The 15,600-nt window shown below is 39.6% G+C and overlaps 1 protein-coding gene across 1 annotated transcript in view; it reads right to left on the bottom strand.

The window, feature by feature from the left end:
* Positions 1-7,448, bottom strand: part of frmd4a (FERM domain containing 4A) — a 288,964-nt gene extending 281,516 nt beyond the window's left edge. The window contains exon 1 of the mRNA XM_060923607.1: positions 7,204-7,448. Within this exon, the coding sequence (XP_060779590.1) occupies positions 7,204-7,269 (66 nt within the window). The 5' untranslated portion in view covers positions 7,270-7,448. The remainder of the gene's footprint in view (positions 1-7,203) is intronic.
* Between the last annotated feature and the right edge of the window lie 8,152 nt (positions 7,449-15,600).

The following is a 15,600-nucleotide window of genomic DNA, read 5'->3' on the forward strand; positions in this document are numbered from 1 at the left end:
CCCCAATTAATATGACATGTGGATCAATAGGGTCCATGGTGGTGTAGTGGTTAGCACTGTCGCCTCACAGCAAGAAGGTTCCAGGTTTGAGCCCAGCCACCGGCAAGGGCCTTTCTGTGTGGAGTTTGCATGTTCTCCCCGTGTCTGTGTGGGTTTCCTCCGGGTGCTCTGGTTTCCCCCACAGTCCAAAGACATGCAGTTAGGTTAACATGGGGCAGTCTTGGGCTGAAGTGCCCTTGAGCAAGGCACCTGAACCCCAACTGCTCCCCGGGCGCTGCAGTATGGCTGCCCACTGCTCTGACTGTGTGTGCGTGTGTTCACTGCTTCAGATGGGTTAAATGCAGAGGATGAATCTCACTGTGCTTGAAGTGTGCATGTGACAAATAAAGGTTTCTTCTTCTTCACATGGACCCCGACCTGGCAACAGTGCTGGACAAGGAGAAAGAAGAAGTGTTTGTGCTCGTAGCCCATTTTCTCGACTGGTTCCTCAGACCAAACTTATGGCACATGTAATCTGATGTTTCTTCACTTTCTGATTCCCAACTTTGATATCTACCTGCTGTTTTTCCCCCTTTATTGTTTGACACACAAAAAAAAGAAAAAAAAACTGTTTACTTATTATCCTGTCATATACAACAGGGGTTTTCAAAGTGTGGGAGAGTCAGCCCCCCCTCAGAGAGCAAATAAACAACAGCGCCCCCCCCTCACAATTTTTGTTGTTGCTCTACTTAATGTTCCATTCGTATTTAAAAAAATGGTTCTTGTACACATTTTAATTTTTTTATTTTACACATTTTAAACATCTGTGCTTTTTGAAAACATATTTTTACACATTTTAAACATCTGTGCTTTTTTAAAACATCTTTTTTTACACATTTTAAACATCTGCTTTTTTAAAACCTCTTTTTTACACATTTTAAACATCTGTGCTTTTTAAAACATCTTTTTTTTTACACATTTTAAACATCTGTGCTTTTTTAAAACATCTTTTTTACACATTTTAAACATCTGTGCTTTTTTAAAACATCTTTTTTTTTTACACATTTTAAACATCTGCTTTTTAAAAAACATCTTTTTTACACATTTTAAACATCTGTGCTTTTTAAAAACCTATTTTTTACACATTTTAAACATCTGTGCTTTTTAAAACATCTTTTTTACACATTTTAAACATCTGTGTTTTTTAAAACATCTTTTTTACACATTTTAAACATCTGTGTTTTTTTAAAACATATTTTTTTACACATTTTAAACATCTGTGCTTTTTAAAACATCTTTTTTTTACACATTTTAAACATCTGTGTTTTTTTAAAACATCTTTTTTACACATTTTAAACATCTGTGCTTTTTTAAAACCTCTTTTTTTACACATTTTAAACATCTGTGCTTTTTAAAACATTTTTTTACACATTTTAAACATCTGCTTTTTTAAAAACATCTTTTTTACACATTTTAAACATCTGTGCTTTTTAAAAACCTATTTTTTTTACACATTTTAAACATCTGTGCTTTTTAAAACATCTTTTTTACACATTTTAAACATCTGTGTTTTTTAAAACATCTTTTTTTACACATGTTAAACATCTGTGTTTTTAAAACATCTTTTTTTTTACACATTTAAAACATCTTTTTTACACATTTTAAACATCTGTGCTTTTTAAAAACCTATTTTTTTTTTTACACATTTTAAACATCTGTGCTTTTTAAAACATCTTTTTTACACATTTTAAACATCTGTGTTTTTTAAAACATCTTTTTTTTACACATTTTAAACATCTGTGCTTTTTAAAACATCTTTTTTACACATTTTAAACATCTGTGCTTTTTAAAACATCTTTTTTACACATTTTAAACATCTGTGCTTTTTTAAAACCTCTTTTTTTTTTACACATTTTAAACATCTGTGCTTTTTAAAACATTTTTTTTTTACACATTTTAAACATCTATGCTTTTTTAAAAAACATCTTGTTTTACACATTTTAAACATCTCATAGCATCGTTAGCTAGCACCTCTTGGCAGACAGCACACTGTGGCAGTGGAGCATCTTCAGATCCAGTCCATGAAAATCCAAACTTTAAATAATCGTGGTCATACTTCCTTCTTTTTTTTTGCTTGGCCCAGACTCTGTCTCCTCACTCACTGTAGCTTTAGGTACTAAAAATCGATCCATTTTGTCTCTGGCAAAGGCTAGCTGAAGTTCGCTAAATGTCCGCAATAGTAACTTATTCTGGTTTATTTTTCCTCATGTTGCGCCCCCCTTGAAGAACTCTGGCGCCCCCTCGGGGAGGCGTGCCCCACACTTTGAAAAGCCCTGATATACAACATCTCACTAAATGTGTATTGAGCCATTTCGAAGGGAAATAAAGCAGGAAGGAAGAAAGTAGCAGAGATTGTCTGTACATCTGGTGAAGTGATCGTTGCTATCTAGTACAGCTAGCTTGCTTTGCTAATCTGCAGCAAGCTAGCACAAAACCTAGCATGTAGCATGTAAATAAAACAACCAAGTTTTACGCTGATTTAACTTGGGATGAAGTAATTCACTTTATATACTGTCCCATTTAAAGTAAAACTATTATGATTTTGTCAAAAGACTAAAATTAAAACTAAATCCAAAAACACAAACAGTTAATACTGTGTAAGAAGCAGGACTCAGCAGAAGGTAGTCTAAATGCAGCAGCTGCTTCTGTGCTTCATTAGCCTCAAGGTACAATTATGGAACCACAAGACACGTCTAAGTCTTAAATTTAGGACAAGCCTTTCTTTTAGGGAGATTTCTCCTCTTCACCTCACAGAGAGAGAGAGAGAGAGAGAGAGAGAGAGAGAGAGAGAGAGAGAGAAACAGAGAGAGGAACCTATAATCAACCTAAACATAGCCATTGCTTCTGCTTGGTTTTAGAGATAAATTCCAGAAATATAGCGAGATTGCAGAGGAAACGCAACTCATTTCCTAAAATATCCTGATGAGCGTTTGGCCTGAGGATTCACTGGAGTGAGTAATGAAGCCTGAGGGTTGAACTGACGGAAAGCAACACCACGCTCCTCCCTCTGATCGTCTTTCTAAAACAAGAGCAAGACATTTTCTACAAAGTTGTACTCTTTATCAAATCTGTGTATTAATGATCAAGCACATTAAGGCTGGAAATAACGCAAATTTTTTCATTTATTCATGTGGAGTAATCATATACAGCTCGAAACCCCCACGGTTATAATATAACTATCTACCGTAGTTGGAGTGTGAAGATGAAAATGAAAGTGATTATGTGGTTTTGCATTTTTTTTCTTTAAAACACACACACACACACACACACACACACACACACACACACACACACAAAACTAAATTATACTTAACCTATTATTTCTGGATAAGATGCATAATAGGCTATGCTTAATTAAAATAGTAGCTATACATGTAGAACAGTGAGTAAATAAAACACCAGAACTCAACTTTATTTTAACTTGGAACACCTATATATACACGATACCAGTTAAAAGTTTGGACACACCTTCTAATTCAATGTCTTTTCTTTATTTTTATTAATTAAAGCCACTTCATGTCTTAAAGTAATGATAGATGTCGTTTCTCTTTAGTTGTTTGGTTCTTGACATAATATGGATTACTACAGTTGTGGAATAGGGCTATTTACTGTATTGTTATTATTTACTATTTATTGTTTGATCTCAAACGCATTAAGAAGGCAAGAAATTGCACTAATTAACTTTTGACGAGGCACCTGTTTAACTGAAAAGCATTCCAGGTGACGACCTCATGAAGCTGGTTAAGATAATGTCAGTAGTGTGTAAAGCGTCATTGAGGTAAACAATGGCTACTTTGAAGAATCTAAAATATTAAACATTGTTTTTTTTAAACACTTTTTTGTCCATCATGCAATTCCATATATGTGTCATGTGTTATTTCATAGTTTTGATGCCTTTTGTATTGTTCTACAATGCAGAAAATAGTCACAAAAACCTATGAATAAGGGTGTACAAACTTTTGACTGGTACTGTATGTGATGAAAGTTGCTGACGTTCCTTTTCAGTAGCTTGAGTATATATTAGAGCCCATGAGGAAGTCTTCCTGTCTCCCTAACCAATGCCACACCCGTCTATAGAAATTACATTCGCCTCATGAGTTTCCTTTTAAGGAAAGGCTGTTGTGTTCTATAGTGGGCGGGGCTAAATTCTGGGCTGGAAAACATATAAAATTAGGCCTGAAATTAAGAAACTAGACAGATGCATTGCATGGATGGAAAAAAAAGAACACACACACATAAACAAATCAGAGTTTTCTTAACGCAGTAGCTTAGAAATTATATGGTTAAGTCTGGGAGCACTTTTAAACATCACATTACAGGCATTTAGCAGATGTTCTTATCCAGAGTGACATACAACATACCCAGGACAGCAGTTGAGGGTTAGGTGCTTTGTTCAAGGGCATTTCAGTCATTCCTGCTGGTCTAGGGAATCAAACCAGCAACCTTTTGATCCTAAAGCTGTTTCTCAGACTAACAGCTGTTTGCATCACTAACCTTTTGATGCATAAATTATAAAACCCCCAGATTTCAGACAGCTTTATTCCTCAATAATGCATCCAAATTTAAATTAATTTTGACTGAAATTGGCACACATCAAAGAATATCAGAGAAGTAATATGGGATAAAACCATTACTGCTGAAAAATACGTTTAGTATAAATGTTTTTGTTGTTGCAGTGTTTTCCTTTCTCCAAACATAACGCTTCTCATTTAAACCAGAAAGTTCTATTTTGGTCTCATCCGTCCACAAAACCTTTTTCCAATAGCCTTCTGGCTTGTCCACATGATCTTTAGCAAACTGCAGAAAAGCAGCAATGTTCTTTTTGGAGAGCAGTGGCTTTCTCCTTGCAACCCTGCCATGCACACCATTGTTGTTCAGTGTTCTCCTGATGGTGGACTCATGAACATTAACATTAGCCAATGTGAGAGAGGCCTTCAGTTGCTTAGAAGTTACCCTGGGGTCCTTTGTGACCTCGCCAACTATTACACACCTTGCTCTTGGAGTGATCTTTGTTGGTCGACCACTCCTGGGGAGGGAAACAATGGTTTTGAATTTCCTCCATTTGTACACAATCTGTCTGACTGTGGATTGGTGGAGTCCGAACTCTTTAGAGATGGTTTTGTAACATTTTCCAGCCTGATGAACATCAACAATGCTTTTTCTGAGGTCCTCAGAAATCTCCTTTGTTCATGCCATGATACACTTCCACAAACAGTATAAATGTTTTTGTTGTTCCAAAATGACTGAAAATGCCATTGTATAGAGCAATATAACAATTGTGTACAAAATTTAAAAAATAGCCCCAATGAGGCTGTAGCTCAAACAGGCCAAGACGCTCATAAAATCGTAAATATGACAGGTAGCACCACCATCTTGACAATTTTCATGCACACCCACCTGGGGAACATTGTATGCGAGTTTGATCGAAATCTGATCAATCCTGTAGCAGGAGTAGCGATTTTTGTAAATCCTGGACGGAGGACGACAACGGGCAACGTGTGATCGCATAAGCTCATTCAACCACAGGCCAGGCCGGATGAGCTAAAAATAGTTATATGATGTGAAAATAACAATATAAAATCAATTAATTAAGCTAATTGTACTTGATTAGACCTCCTAATGTAAAAAGATTAAATGCAGAAGCCTTGTTGGATTGGGAACAGCAACACTTGAAGTGGAGGAATTATATCAGAATAATGGTATTTATTCTATCCACATTCACTGGATATGAGCAGTCACGCACTCTGATTGGCTACTCTACTACTAGGATATCAGCTCATACACCGTGAGTAGAGAAAAACAAAATGGTGGCGCGTGTTGCTGAACCAACTGAGGACGAAATCAAAACTCTACTCAAAAACAAAACCCCAAAAAATGCAGAAAAAAAGAAAAAGGTAACAACATCTCATCTCATTATCTCTAGCCGCTTTATCCTTCTACAGGGTCGCAGGCAAGCTGGAGCCTATCCCAGCTGACTACAGGCGAAAGGCGGGGTACACCCTGGACAAGTCGCCAGGTCATCACAGGGCTGACACATAGACACAGACAACCATTCACACTCACATTCACACCTACGGTCAATTTAGAGTCACCAGTTAACCTAACCTGCATGTCTTTGGACTGTGGGGGAAACCGGAGCACCTGGAGGAAACCCACGCGGACACGGGGAGAACATGCAAACTCCACACAGAAAGGCCCTCACCGGCCACGGGGCTCGAACCCGGACATTCTTGCTGTGAGGCGACAGCGCTAACCACTACACCACCATGCAGCCGGTAACAACATATGGAACGAAAGTATTTGATGGTAAGAATGTATCTTTGTTTATTTTTCAAGAATTATTATTACAGCCTTTTTCACAAATCGCTACTGCCATTTTGCTGGTTTGTTAAGCGGAAATGATTTTGTTGGGCGTTTTGTATAAAGTTTTTATTTATTGAGTTTGCAAAAAATAAAAATAAAAATACCCTGTTTCTCAAAATCCAGTGAACGTGGATAGAATAAAACAGTTATTCCACTCAACCTCGTCGTACATGGCTTATACGCACCTCATCGGCTATCAGCTCATGTACGACTCGATTTCATGGAATAATTGTTAAATATACCGTAACATTAGAGTGATTTGAATGTGAATTACATCTTACATGTTTCTACAAACAGAAACTTTAAGTGTGTGAACTGTATATGAAAGGGTTCCGACTACTTTAGATTATGATTAACATGGATTAACACCGATTCGTTTTTATTTCATTTTAGACACTGAGCTTGTAGTTCTCACTTTGCCGTTACTACAGGATAGAGATAACATCACAAACATCATCAGTATAATCATCATCAGAAGCAGATGCGAGCATCGCAAGTCTGGATAAGTGAAAAACTGTTCTAGTTGGATGATGATGTACGGTACGGTAGGTAGAGCAACATGAACTTTAGAACTTAGCTTTGTGAGCGTGGTTCATTAAAATAAAAATAAATAAATAAATAAATAAATGTTATGCAGACAGCTAAAATAAATCCTCTCCACAGTCCACCTCAAACCGAAGCAGTGATAAATCAGTAACTTAATTATTGTCATGATTAAATAATCATCATCATTATGATTCTCTGCAGTAACAGAGGGAGTTCATGTCACAACGGAATCACAGTTAAGCTGGAAAGACTTACAAACACATCCATCAACATGTGCTCCAGTGTAGCCTCCAAATCGTCCAGTCGAGCCGCCAAAGTCATGATGTCACACTCAGTCGGATCCCAAACCTACAGCCACGTCACTGTGCACTAAAATCAGCCCTGTGCAAGACTAATTACAGCTTCTCATCAACCTCAGCCTTCTGAATCCCACTTTCTTAAAGTTCTGGCAGCAAGCTCCCATACCGCAGCCAGGACGCAGACTGTGCTCAGTCTCAGTGTGCATCACACACTGACATGCCAACTTCGTCCTGACGCCTGGCTGTAAATGTCTCAGTGTGAGCTGCATCCGCATGTCCAGATGATCAGAAGCTTTCAGAAAGAGTCCCTTTGTCACTGTGTCTTAGTACTCGGTTCAGATTTAATGGCAAGGAGATGACCAGCCCCCCCTTTGTGTGTGTGTGTGTGTGTGTGTGTGTGTGTGTGTGTGTGTGTGTGTGTGTGTGTGGGTGGATGTCTTTGTGGGTATTTAGCTTTTCTTAGCCCTATTCTGCTCTCCTTATCATTGTCCACCTCTTGTAACATCACACACACACACACACACACACACACTTTTTTCTTACTATGCTTAGAACAGAATAATTAACGCTATTAATCTAATGCTATTCTACACCTAACTCTAACTCTATTTCTAACGTCTGCAACCAAAATAAATCCTTTTGCATTTTTGGATATTTTTTAATAACAATAAAAAAAAATTAGACTGTTTTTTAATTTTTTTTTTTAAAAAGCAATTTTTCTAATGTTCCCAAAAGGTAAAATGTGTCAGATATTCCTATCCGTGTGAAGACATTTAGTCCTCACCAAGAAATAAGCACACACACACACACAAACAGGATGTCCCAGAGACAGGAAGCCCAGAACTTCCCAACACATAACTTGATTAGTAAGGATGACTATTTCATTATATGTGTGTGTGTGTGTGTGTGTGTGTGTGTGTGTGTGTGTGTGTGTGTGTGTGTCTTCCTGGGGTCAGTGCAGACACACTGGAGTTCTTTGTGTCTCATGGAGCTCTTTGAGGTTTCTGAGTGCCCGAGAGTGTGTCTGTGTCTAAAGCCCATCCCATTCACCCGGGCTGTGTGATCAATGCTGCTTTGTGTGGCCTGTTCCCGCACGCTCTCTCGCTGCCGCTCCCTCCAGCCTTATGTAAGAGCACACAGCAGGGCAGGGGGTGTTTTCTTATTGTGTTATTTGTATCATTGTTAAATCCGGTATGCAAGAGGATTTTGGTGGACTGTACTCTGTAATGCTTTGAGGCTCAGTTCAATGCCATTGCTGAGGGTTATAGGTTTACAGCTTCCTCTGAGCTTTATTTCAGCTTCCAGTGACATGCTGTTGTGGACTGATGGAGAGAGGGCGGAGCTTGTTGCATGTACAATACACAGGATCAAATGAAAATGCATTTAAAAGGTTTGCCAGCTCGTCTCCAGCAAGTTGTTTTTGTGATTAAAATTCCACATCATGTCTTTCCAGGAAAAAGAACTGACAGGTTGGCATAATAAGTTTCGTGTATATTACAGATTACATGTACAGGCTTCCTGATGACTGCTTTCCTGACTGATCCACTGCCTGATAGGAGGAACAGAACCAGAACCGCCTCAGTCTACACTCCACTGAGAATGAACATCATTAACATCATTAACACAGTTCTTATAATGAGGACATCTCAGCGAACTGCCACCATTAACAGCATCCAAAAACGATAGTGCAGAAATATAGCTATTAAATCAATGCTAAATCCATCCATCAGCTGTGTATCTGTCTGTTAGTGCATCCATCCGTCAGCTGTCTCTGTCCATCATCCATCCATCCATCCATCCATCAGCTGTCCATCCATCCATCCATCCATCCATCCATCAGCTGTCTATCTGTCTATCATCCATCCACCTATCCATCAGCTGTCTATCTGTTCATCCATCCATCCATCCATCCATCCATCAGCTGTCTGTCTGTCCATCCATCCATCCATCCATCCATCCATCAATCAACTGGATGGATGGATGATTATTAGCTATCCACCCATCAACTGTCTATCTGTCCATCAGCTGTCCATCCATCCATCCATCCATCCATCCATCCATCCATCCATCCATCCATCCATCCATCAGCTGTCTATCTGTCCATCATCCATCCACCCATTCACCTATCCATCAGCTGTTTATCTGTCCATCATCCATCCATCCATCCATCCATCCATCCATCCATCCATTCACCTATCCATCAGATGTCTATCTGTCCATCATCCATCCATCCATTCACCTATCCATCAGCTGTTTATCTGTCCATCATCCATCCATCCATCAGCTGTCTATCTGTCCATCATCCATCCACCCATTCACCTATCCATCAGCTGTTTATCTGTCCATCATCCATCCATCCATTCACCTATCCATCAGATGTCTATCTGTCCATCATCCATCCATCCATTCACCTATCCATCAGCTGTTTATCTGTCCATCATCCATCCATCCATCAGCTGTCCATCCATCCATCTATCAGCTGTCCATCCATCCATCCATCCATCCATCCATCCATCCATCCATCTGTCCATCCATCCATCAGCTGTCTATCTTTCCACCATCCATCCATCCATCCATCCATCAGCTATTGATCTGTCCATCATCCCTCCATCCATCAGCTGCCCATCCATCCATCCATCCATCCATCCATCCATCAGCTGTCTGTCTGTCCATCCATCCATTAGCTGTCTATCATCTGTCCATCATCTGTCCATCCATCCATCCATCCATCCATCCATCCATCCATCAGCTGTCTGTCTGTCAACCCATCCATTCATCCATCCAATCAACTATCCACCTATCAACTGTCTATCTGTCCACACATCCATCCATCCATCCATCCATCCATCCATCTCTGTCCATCCATCCATCCATCCATCCATCCATCCATCCATCCATCCGTCTGTCTGTCCATCCATCCATCCATCCATCCATCCGTCCGTCTGTCCATCCATCCGTCTGTCCATCCATCCATCCATCCATCCATCTCTCTGTCTGTCCATCCATCCAGCCAGCCAGCCATTGATTTTTACTGAAGTCCTTTATTAGATCTATAAGTGAATAGTTTCAGAAACGACACGCGGTGAGTGGATGAGTATGATGAGATTACACTCTGATCTGTCGAAGCCCACAGGGTGAATTCTCTCCTTTCAACATTTTGGAAAGCTGGATATAAACTGCCTTCACCTCCTACAGCTTCAGAGACACTCTGACATCACGGCTGATGGAGGACATCCTTCCTTCTGAAACGTCCTTTTCCTCAGAAAACTCTGTACTCTCTCAGCATATTTATAATCTCTCATCACATACTGCAGTAACCTACTGATATGCCCTAGAATCAAGATAGATAGATAGATAGATAGATAGAGCTCTGACTCCATTAATAATAATAGCTTTAAGCTGCTGTCTATCTGCAGCTGTTCAATTGTATGTCAGAGCTGAGGAATGATCATAAAACTACACATGCAGTGCTCATCCGATTCGTGCAGCTGCATCAACACCTCTCTGTGTGTTTAGTTGCTTGAACAAAGTTTAGCTGCCATGGCAACCACAAATCTCATTCAAGTTTTAATATTCATGACACATCAGCATGTATAATACAGAAAACACATGGTCAAAATCCCTAGTGCATTCTGTTCAAGATTCAGAATCTCACCAGGATGGACCAATACTGCAACAGTGCATGCAAACACGTGTGTGTGTGTGTGTGTGTGTGTGAGAGAGATTAAAACACCCTACAATTTATAACACTATTGAAACACACAAAACTCATCGTATGCTCATAGCACATGTTTATAATTTCTGCACAAAACTACAAATTGTGTTTACAGCTCTGAGCATCTTTTTCGCTTCAAGCGAATTTCAGCTCACTTTGATCTCTAAACAACATGAACACAAAGGCTCATATGGAAGGCATGTCATTTAGAAATGACTGTCAAGATTATATGTGATTGACAGTATAAAGCACATCTCAGAAATGACCGCTAGAGTCCCAGAGGGCACATGAGGCTCCGTCATTCTGAAACACACGCAGTGCTGACAGCGTGACATTGATCTCAACATGACCTTTTGAACCTAAGAATCACTTGGCATGATAATGAACTATGACTCTGCTCATGTCTCACCCTCCTGGGTCTATAAATTGTGTGTGTGTGTGAGGGAGAGAGAGAGATCACCTGATCATCTTACGCTGTTCTCTCTGTTTGTATATCAATTATTAATAATAACTTCACAAACAGGCATAACCTGATGTGTTTGGGACATGCCCACTGCCCATGTGGTGTGGCTTGGCCACGACCATCAGAATGATGTAAGGAAAGCTTCTTGTACATCATCTACAAGTGGCTACTTGTAACTTAAATATAAGTTTTTATGCCAGCTCTTTTTATTGACATTTCTCAGCTCTGGTTTTCCCCAAAGCCTTTTCCAGAGAGACTCGGCTAATTTGTTGAATTACAACTCCAATTCCAAAAAAGTTGGGATGCTCTGTAAACTGTAAATAAAAACAGAAAGTGATAATCTGCAAATCATGGAAACGCTATATTTCATTGAAAATAGCACAAAGACAACATATCAAATGTTGAAACTGAAAAATGTTATTGTTTTTTTGAAAAATATATGCTCATTTTGAATTTGATGTCAGCACCACATTTCAAAACAGTTGGGACATGTTGGGTATGTTTACCACTGTGTTGCATCACCTCTACTTTTAACAACACTTGTAAACGTCTGGGAACTGAGGAGACCAATTGCTGTAGTTTTGAAAGAAATGTTGTCCCATTCTTGCCTAATATACAATTTCAGTTGCTCAAAAGTTCGGGGTCTCCTTTGTCGTATTTTGTGCTTCATAATGTGCCAAATTTTTTAAATGGAAGACAGATCTGGACGGGCGGCACGGTGGTGTAGTGGTTAGCGCTGTCGCCTCACAGCAAGAAGGTCCTGGGTTCGAGCCCCGGGGCCGGCGAGGGCCTTTCTGTGTGGAGTTTGCATGTTCTCCCCGTGTCCGCGTGGGTTTCCTCCAGGTGCTCCGGTTTCCCCCACAGTCCAAAGGCATGCAGGTTAGGTTAACTGGTGACTCTAAATTGACCGTGAGTGTGAATGGTTGTCTGTGTCTATGTGTCAGCCCTGTGATGACCTGGCGACTTGTCCAGGGTGTACCCCGCCTTTCGCCCGTAGTCAGCTGGGATAGGCTCCAGCTTGCCTGCGACCCTGTAGAAGGATAAAGCGGCTAGAGATAATGAGATGAGACAGATCTGGACTGCAGGCAGGCCAGTTTAGCACCCGGACTCTTTTACTACGTTTGAGTTCAGTTGTATAACGTTCATATTTCTAAACATACAGTATGTGTTTGGAATGTGACAGAAAAAGCTTCCCAACTTCCTGTCATTGTGATTAACATGGGGTTATTGTAGGGGTTGGAGCATTTGAAAACAGTTGTTTCGCTATGTTTTGGCATTTTGTGTAAAGTAAATATGAAGCTTTTCCCAAAAGGTGGAGAAAACACATTTTTGAAAATGCTAACATCAGAGCGTCAACCTGTGCATGCCTATTATGGGTTTATTTTTGTTATGAATATGCTAGGACCATGCTTATCATGGCTGCTGACCAGATTGTTATTGGAAGGTCTGTAAGTTAATAATTTGTTTAATAATAGCAATTAGAAGGGCTGCATCGTGGTGGAGTGGTTAGTACTTTTGCCTCACAGCAAGAAGATTCTGGGTTCGAACCTTGAGGTCAACTGGGGCCTTTCAGTGTAGAGTTTGGATGTTCTCTCTGTGCCTGCATGGGTTTCCTCCTACATTCCAAAGACATGTGGATTAGGTCAACTGGCTACTCTAAATTGCCCATGAGTGTGAATGGTTGTTCGTCTCTATGTTAGCCCTGCGATAGATTGGCAACCTGCCCAGGGTGGACCCCACCTCTCACCTGAAGTCAGCTGGGATTGGCTCCAGCTTTCCCATTGACCCTGATGGATAAGAAGTATAGATAATGGATGGATGGATGGATGGATGGATGGATGGATGGATTGATTGTATGTCATACTTCAAAATAATAATCTTATTTATGCCTGGCATTCCTATTCCTTCATATTGACAATCTATTAACTTTCTAATATATATGTTGATCGATTTAATATTTAATAAAATTATATTTTTAAAAAAGCCAAAATTATGATGTGCAATTTTTTGCATAAAAGTTATAAATGGTTAAAAATGATCTCGTGAATATATAAAGAAGTACCATTAACTCTCATGTTATGAGAGTTAAGAGAGTATTTTCCCCCCGTTTGCATTTGCTTTGCATTCGGGCGTTGATGTTGAGAATTTCCAGGATTTACTCTTTCATTTGCAAGTCCACATTATAACTTGAATACATTTGCTGGTGGAAAAAAAATCATGCAGAGAATTTCTGTTTAATGGAGGAGGTAGACGTGTAATGTTACTGCAGGCCTCGGGCTACAGAGCAGCAGATGGAATTGATATGACCTATGGAGGAGAGAAAAACTAACAGGAAATAAGGGAGGAAGAGCAGGAAGAAATTAGGAAAGGAATCAGGATGGGAAAGAAATGACAAAAAAGAAGAAAAGATCAAGGAGAAGAGAAAAATGGATGGAGAAGAGTGCAACACTGACGTGTCTGGTCCGTGTATTGGAGATCACCTTGATGTCAAGAGATTAGAGTAATTATACAAAATATTTACCTTCATTTAAAAAAAAAAACTAGCTTTTAAAAAGCTAAGCTACATATGCCACAAAAATATCAATTTTTTTTTTTTAGTTTTGGATTTTGTGTGAAAAGTGTTTAAAGATACCAGAGACATGCTGCACTGAGAAATAGTGACAATTATTATACATACAGGACACTTTTTTATGGAATAAAAATATGTGTTCTATCCCCTTCTAAAGGGTTTCATTCATTTGGTTTGATAGCATGCAACATTGTTAGCATATCGCTTATCCTACTGTACGTATATTACATCACTCTACACCATGGAGAATGAGCGTTGAATATGGGTTACAATACTGCATGGTTGTCAAGACAGCATGACATTACACGTCAGAGATCTAAAACTTCTGCGCTAGTGAGCGACTGTGACAATTTGTAAACAAACATGGCCGCCAGGTTTGCTTCATTAAATATGGAAGATTTTGAGAGAATTTTGAAAGAGAAAGACACATTGAACAACCAAAAGGAATGTGTATGGCCAACGGGGGCCTTTCTGTGTGGAGTTTGCATGTTCTCCCCGTGTCCGCGTGGGTTTCCTCCGGTTTCCCCCACAGTCCAAAGACATGCAGGTTAGGCTAATTGGTGGCTCTAAATTGACCGTAGGTGTGAATGTGAGTGTGAATGGTTGTCTGTGTCTATGTGTCAGCCCTGTGATGACCTGGCGACTTGTCCAGGGTGTACCCCGCCTTTCGCCCGTAGTCAGCTGGGATAGGCTCCAGCTTGCTTGCAACCCTGCATAGGATAAGCGGTTACAGATAATGGATGGATGGATGGATGGATGGATAATAATATTGGCTGTTTTTTTTTCATATTCCAGTATATCAGATATATTCCATTCAGCTAGCTCGTCTTCGACTTGTTCAATATCATGCTAGCTGAATGGAATATATCTGATAGACCACTCAACGCCAGCCAATATTATTTAAATACTGTATAGAATAACAGCAGCCAATAATAAATCAGATGAGCATTTGTTTTCACTTATAGTTGTGTTCTCAATGATTTGGAACAGCTTTAAAATGAGAGTGCATAAAATGAGTCTGTGCATGAAAGGGTTAAGTATTAAGAACATTTTTTGTAATGCTTGGCGAAGTCCTCTTCACATTCCAGCAGTTTCAGTGTAATATCTGCTCTGAGGGAGAACGCTGCCCTCTGTAGCGCCCCAGACTCTTTAAACAGGACAAAACCAAATGTTTTATCATAAAATCCTGTTCTGTTTGGGTTTCAGTCTGCTTTTACTCTGGTGAAAGGCCATATATTTGAGCAAGATTTACTCTCTCTCTCTAAGGTAAATGTTTCATGAGTATGTTACATATTTCATGCTGTTGTATCATGTGAACATGGTGGAACACAGGGAGCCAGTGAATTACATTCAGTAACGTAGACGGACATGCTGATGTGAACAAGACTGAGAAATAAAAATTAGACTTTGCGAGGTCAAACCAGAAGGAAGACAATCACACTACACATGGAATGTAAAAGGAATGCCAGAGTGAAATAAAGAGAGGAAAAGAGGGACGAATGAAGGAAGAGGGTCAAGAGAGTCTTGGCAAACTAAACCATGGCACAGTGACTTTTTATTGCATCAGTCCAAGGGCACAATCTTACAACGTCTGCATACAAAGGAC

The sequence above is a fragment of the Neoarius graeffei genome, chromosome 6, assembly GCF_027579695.1.
Source record: "Neoarius graeffei isolate fNeoGra1 chromosome 6, fNeoGra1.pri, whole genome shotgun sequence".
Taxonomy (NCBI): Eukaryota; Metazoa; Chordata; class Actinopteri; order Siluriformes; family Ariidae; genus Neoarius; species Neoarius graeffei.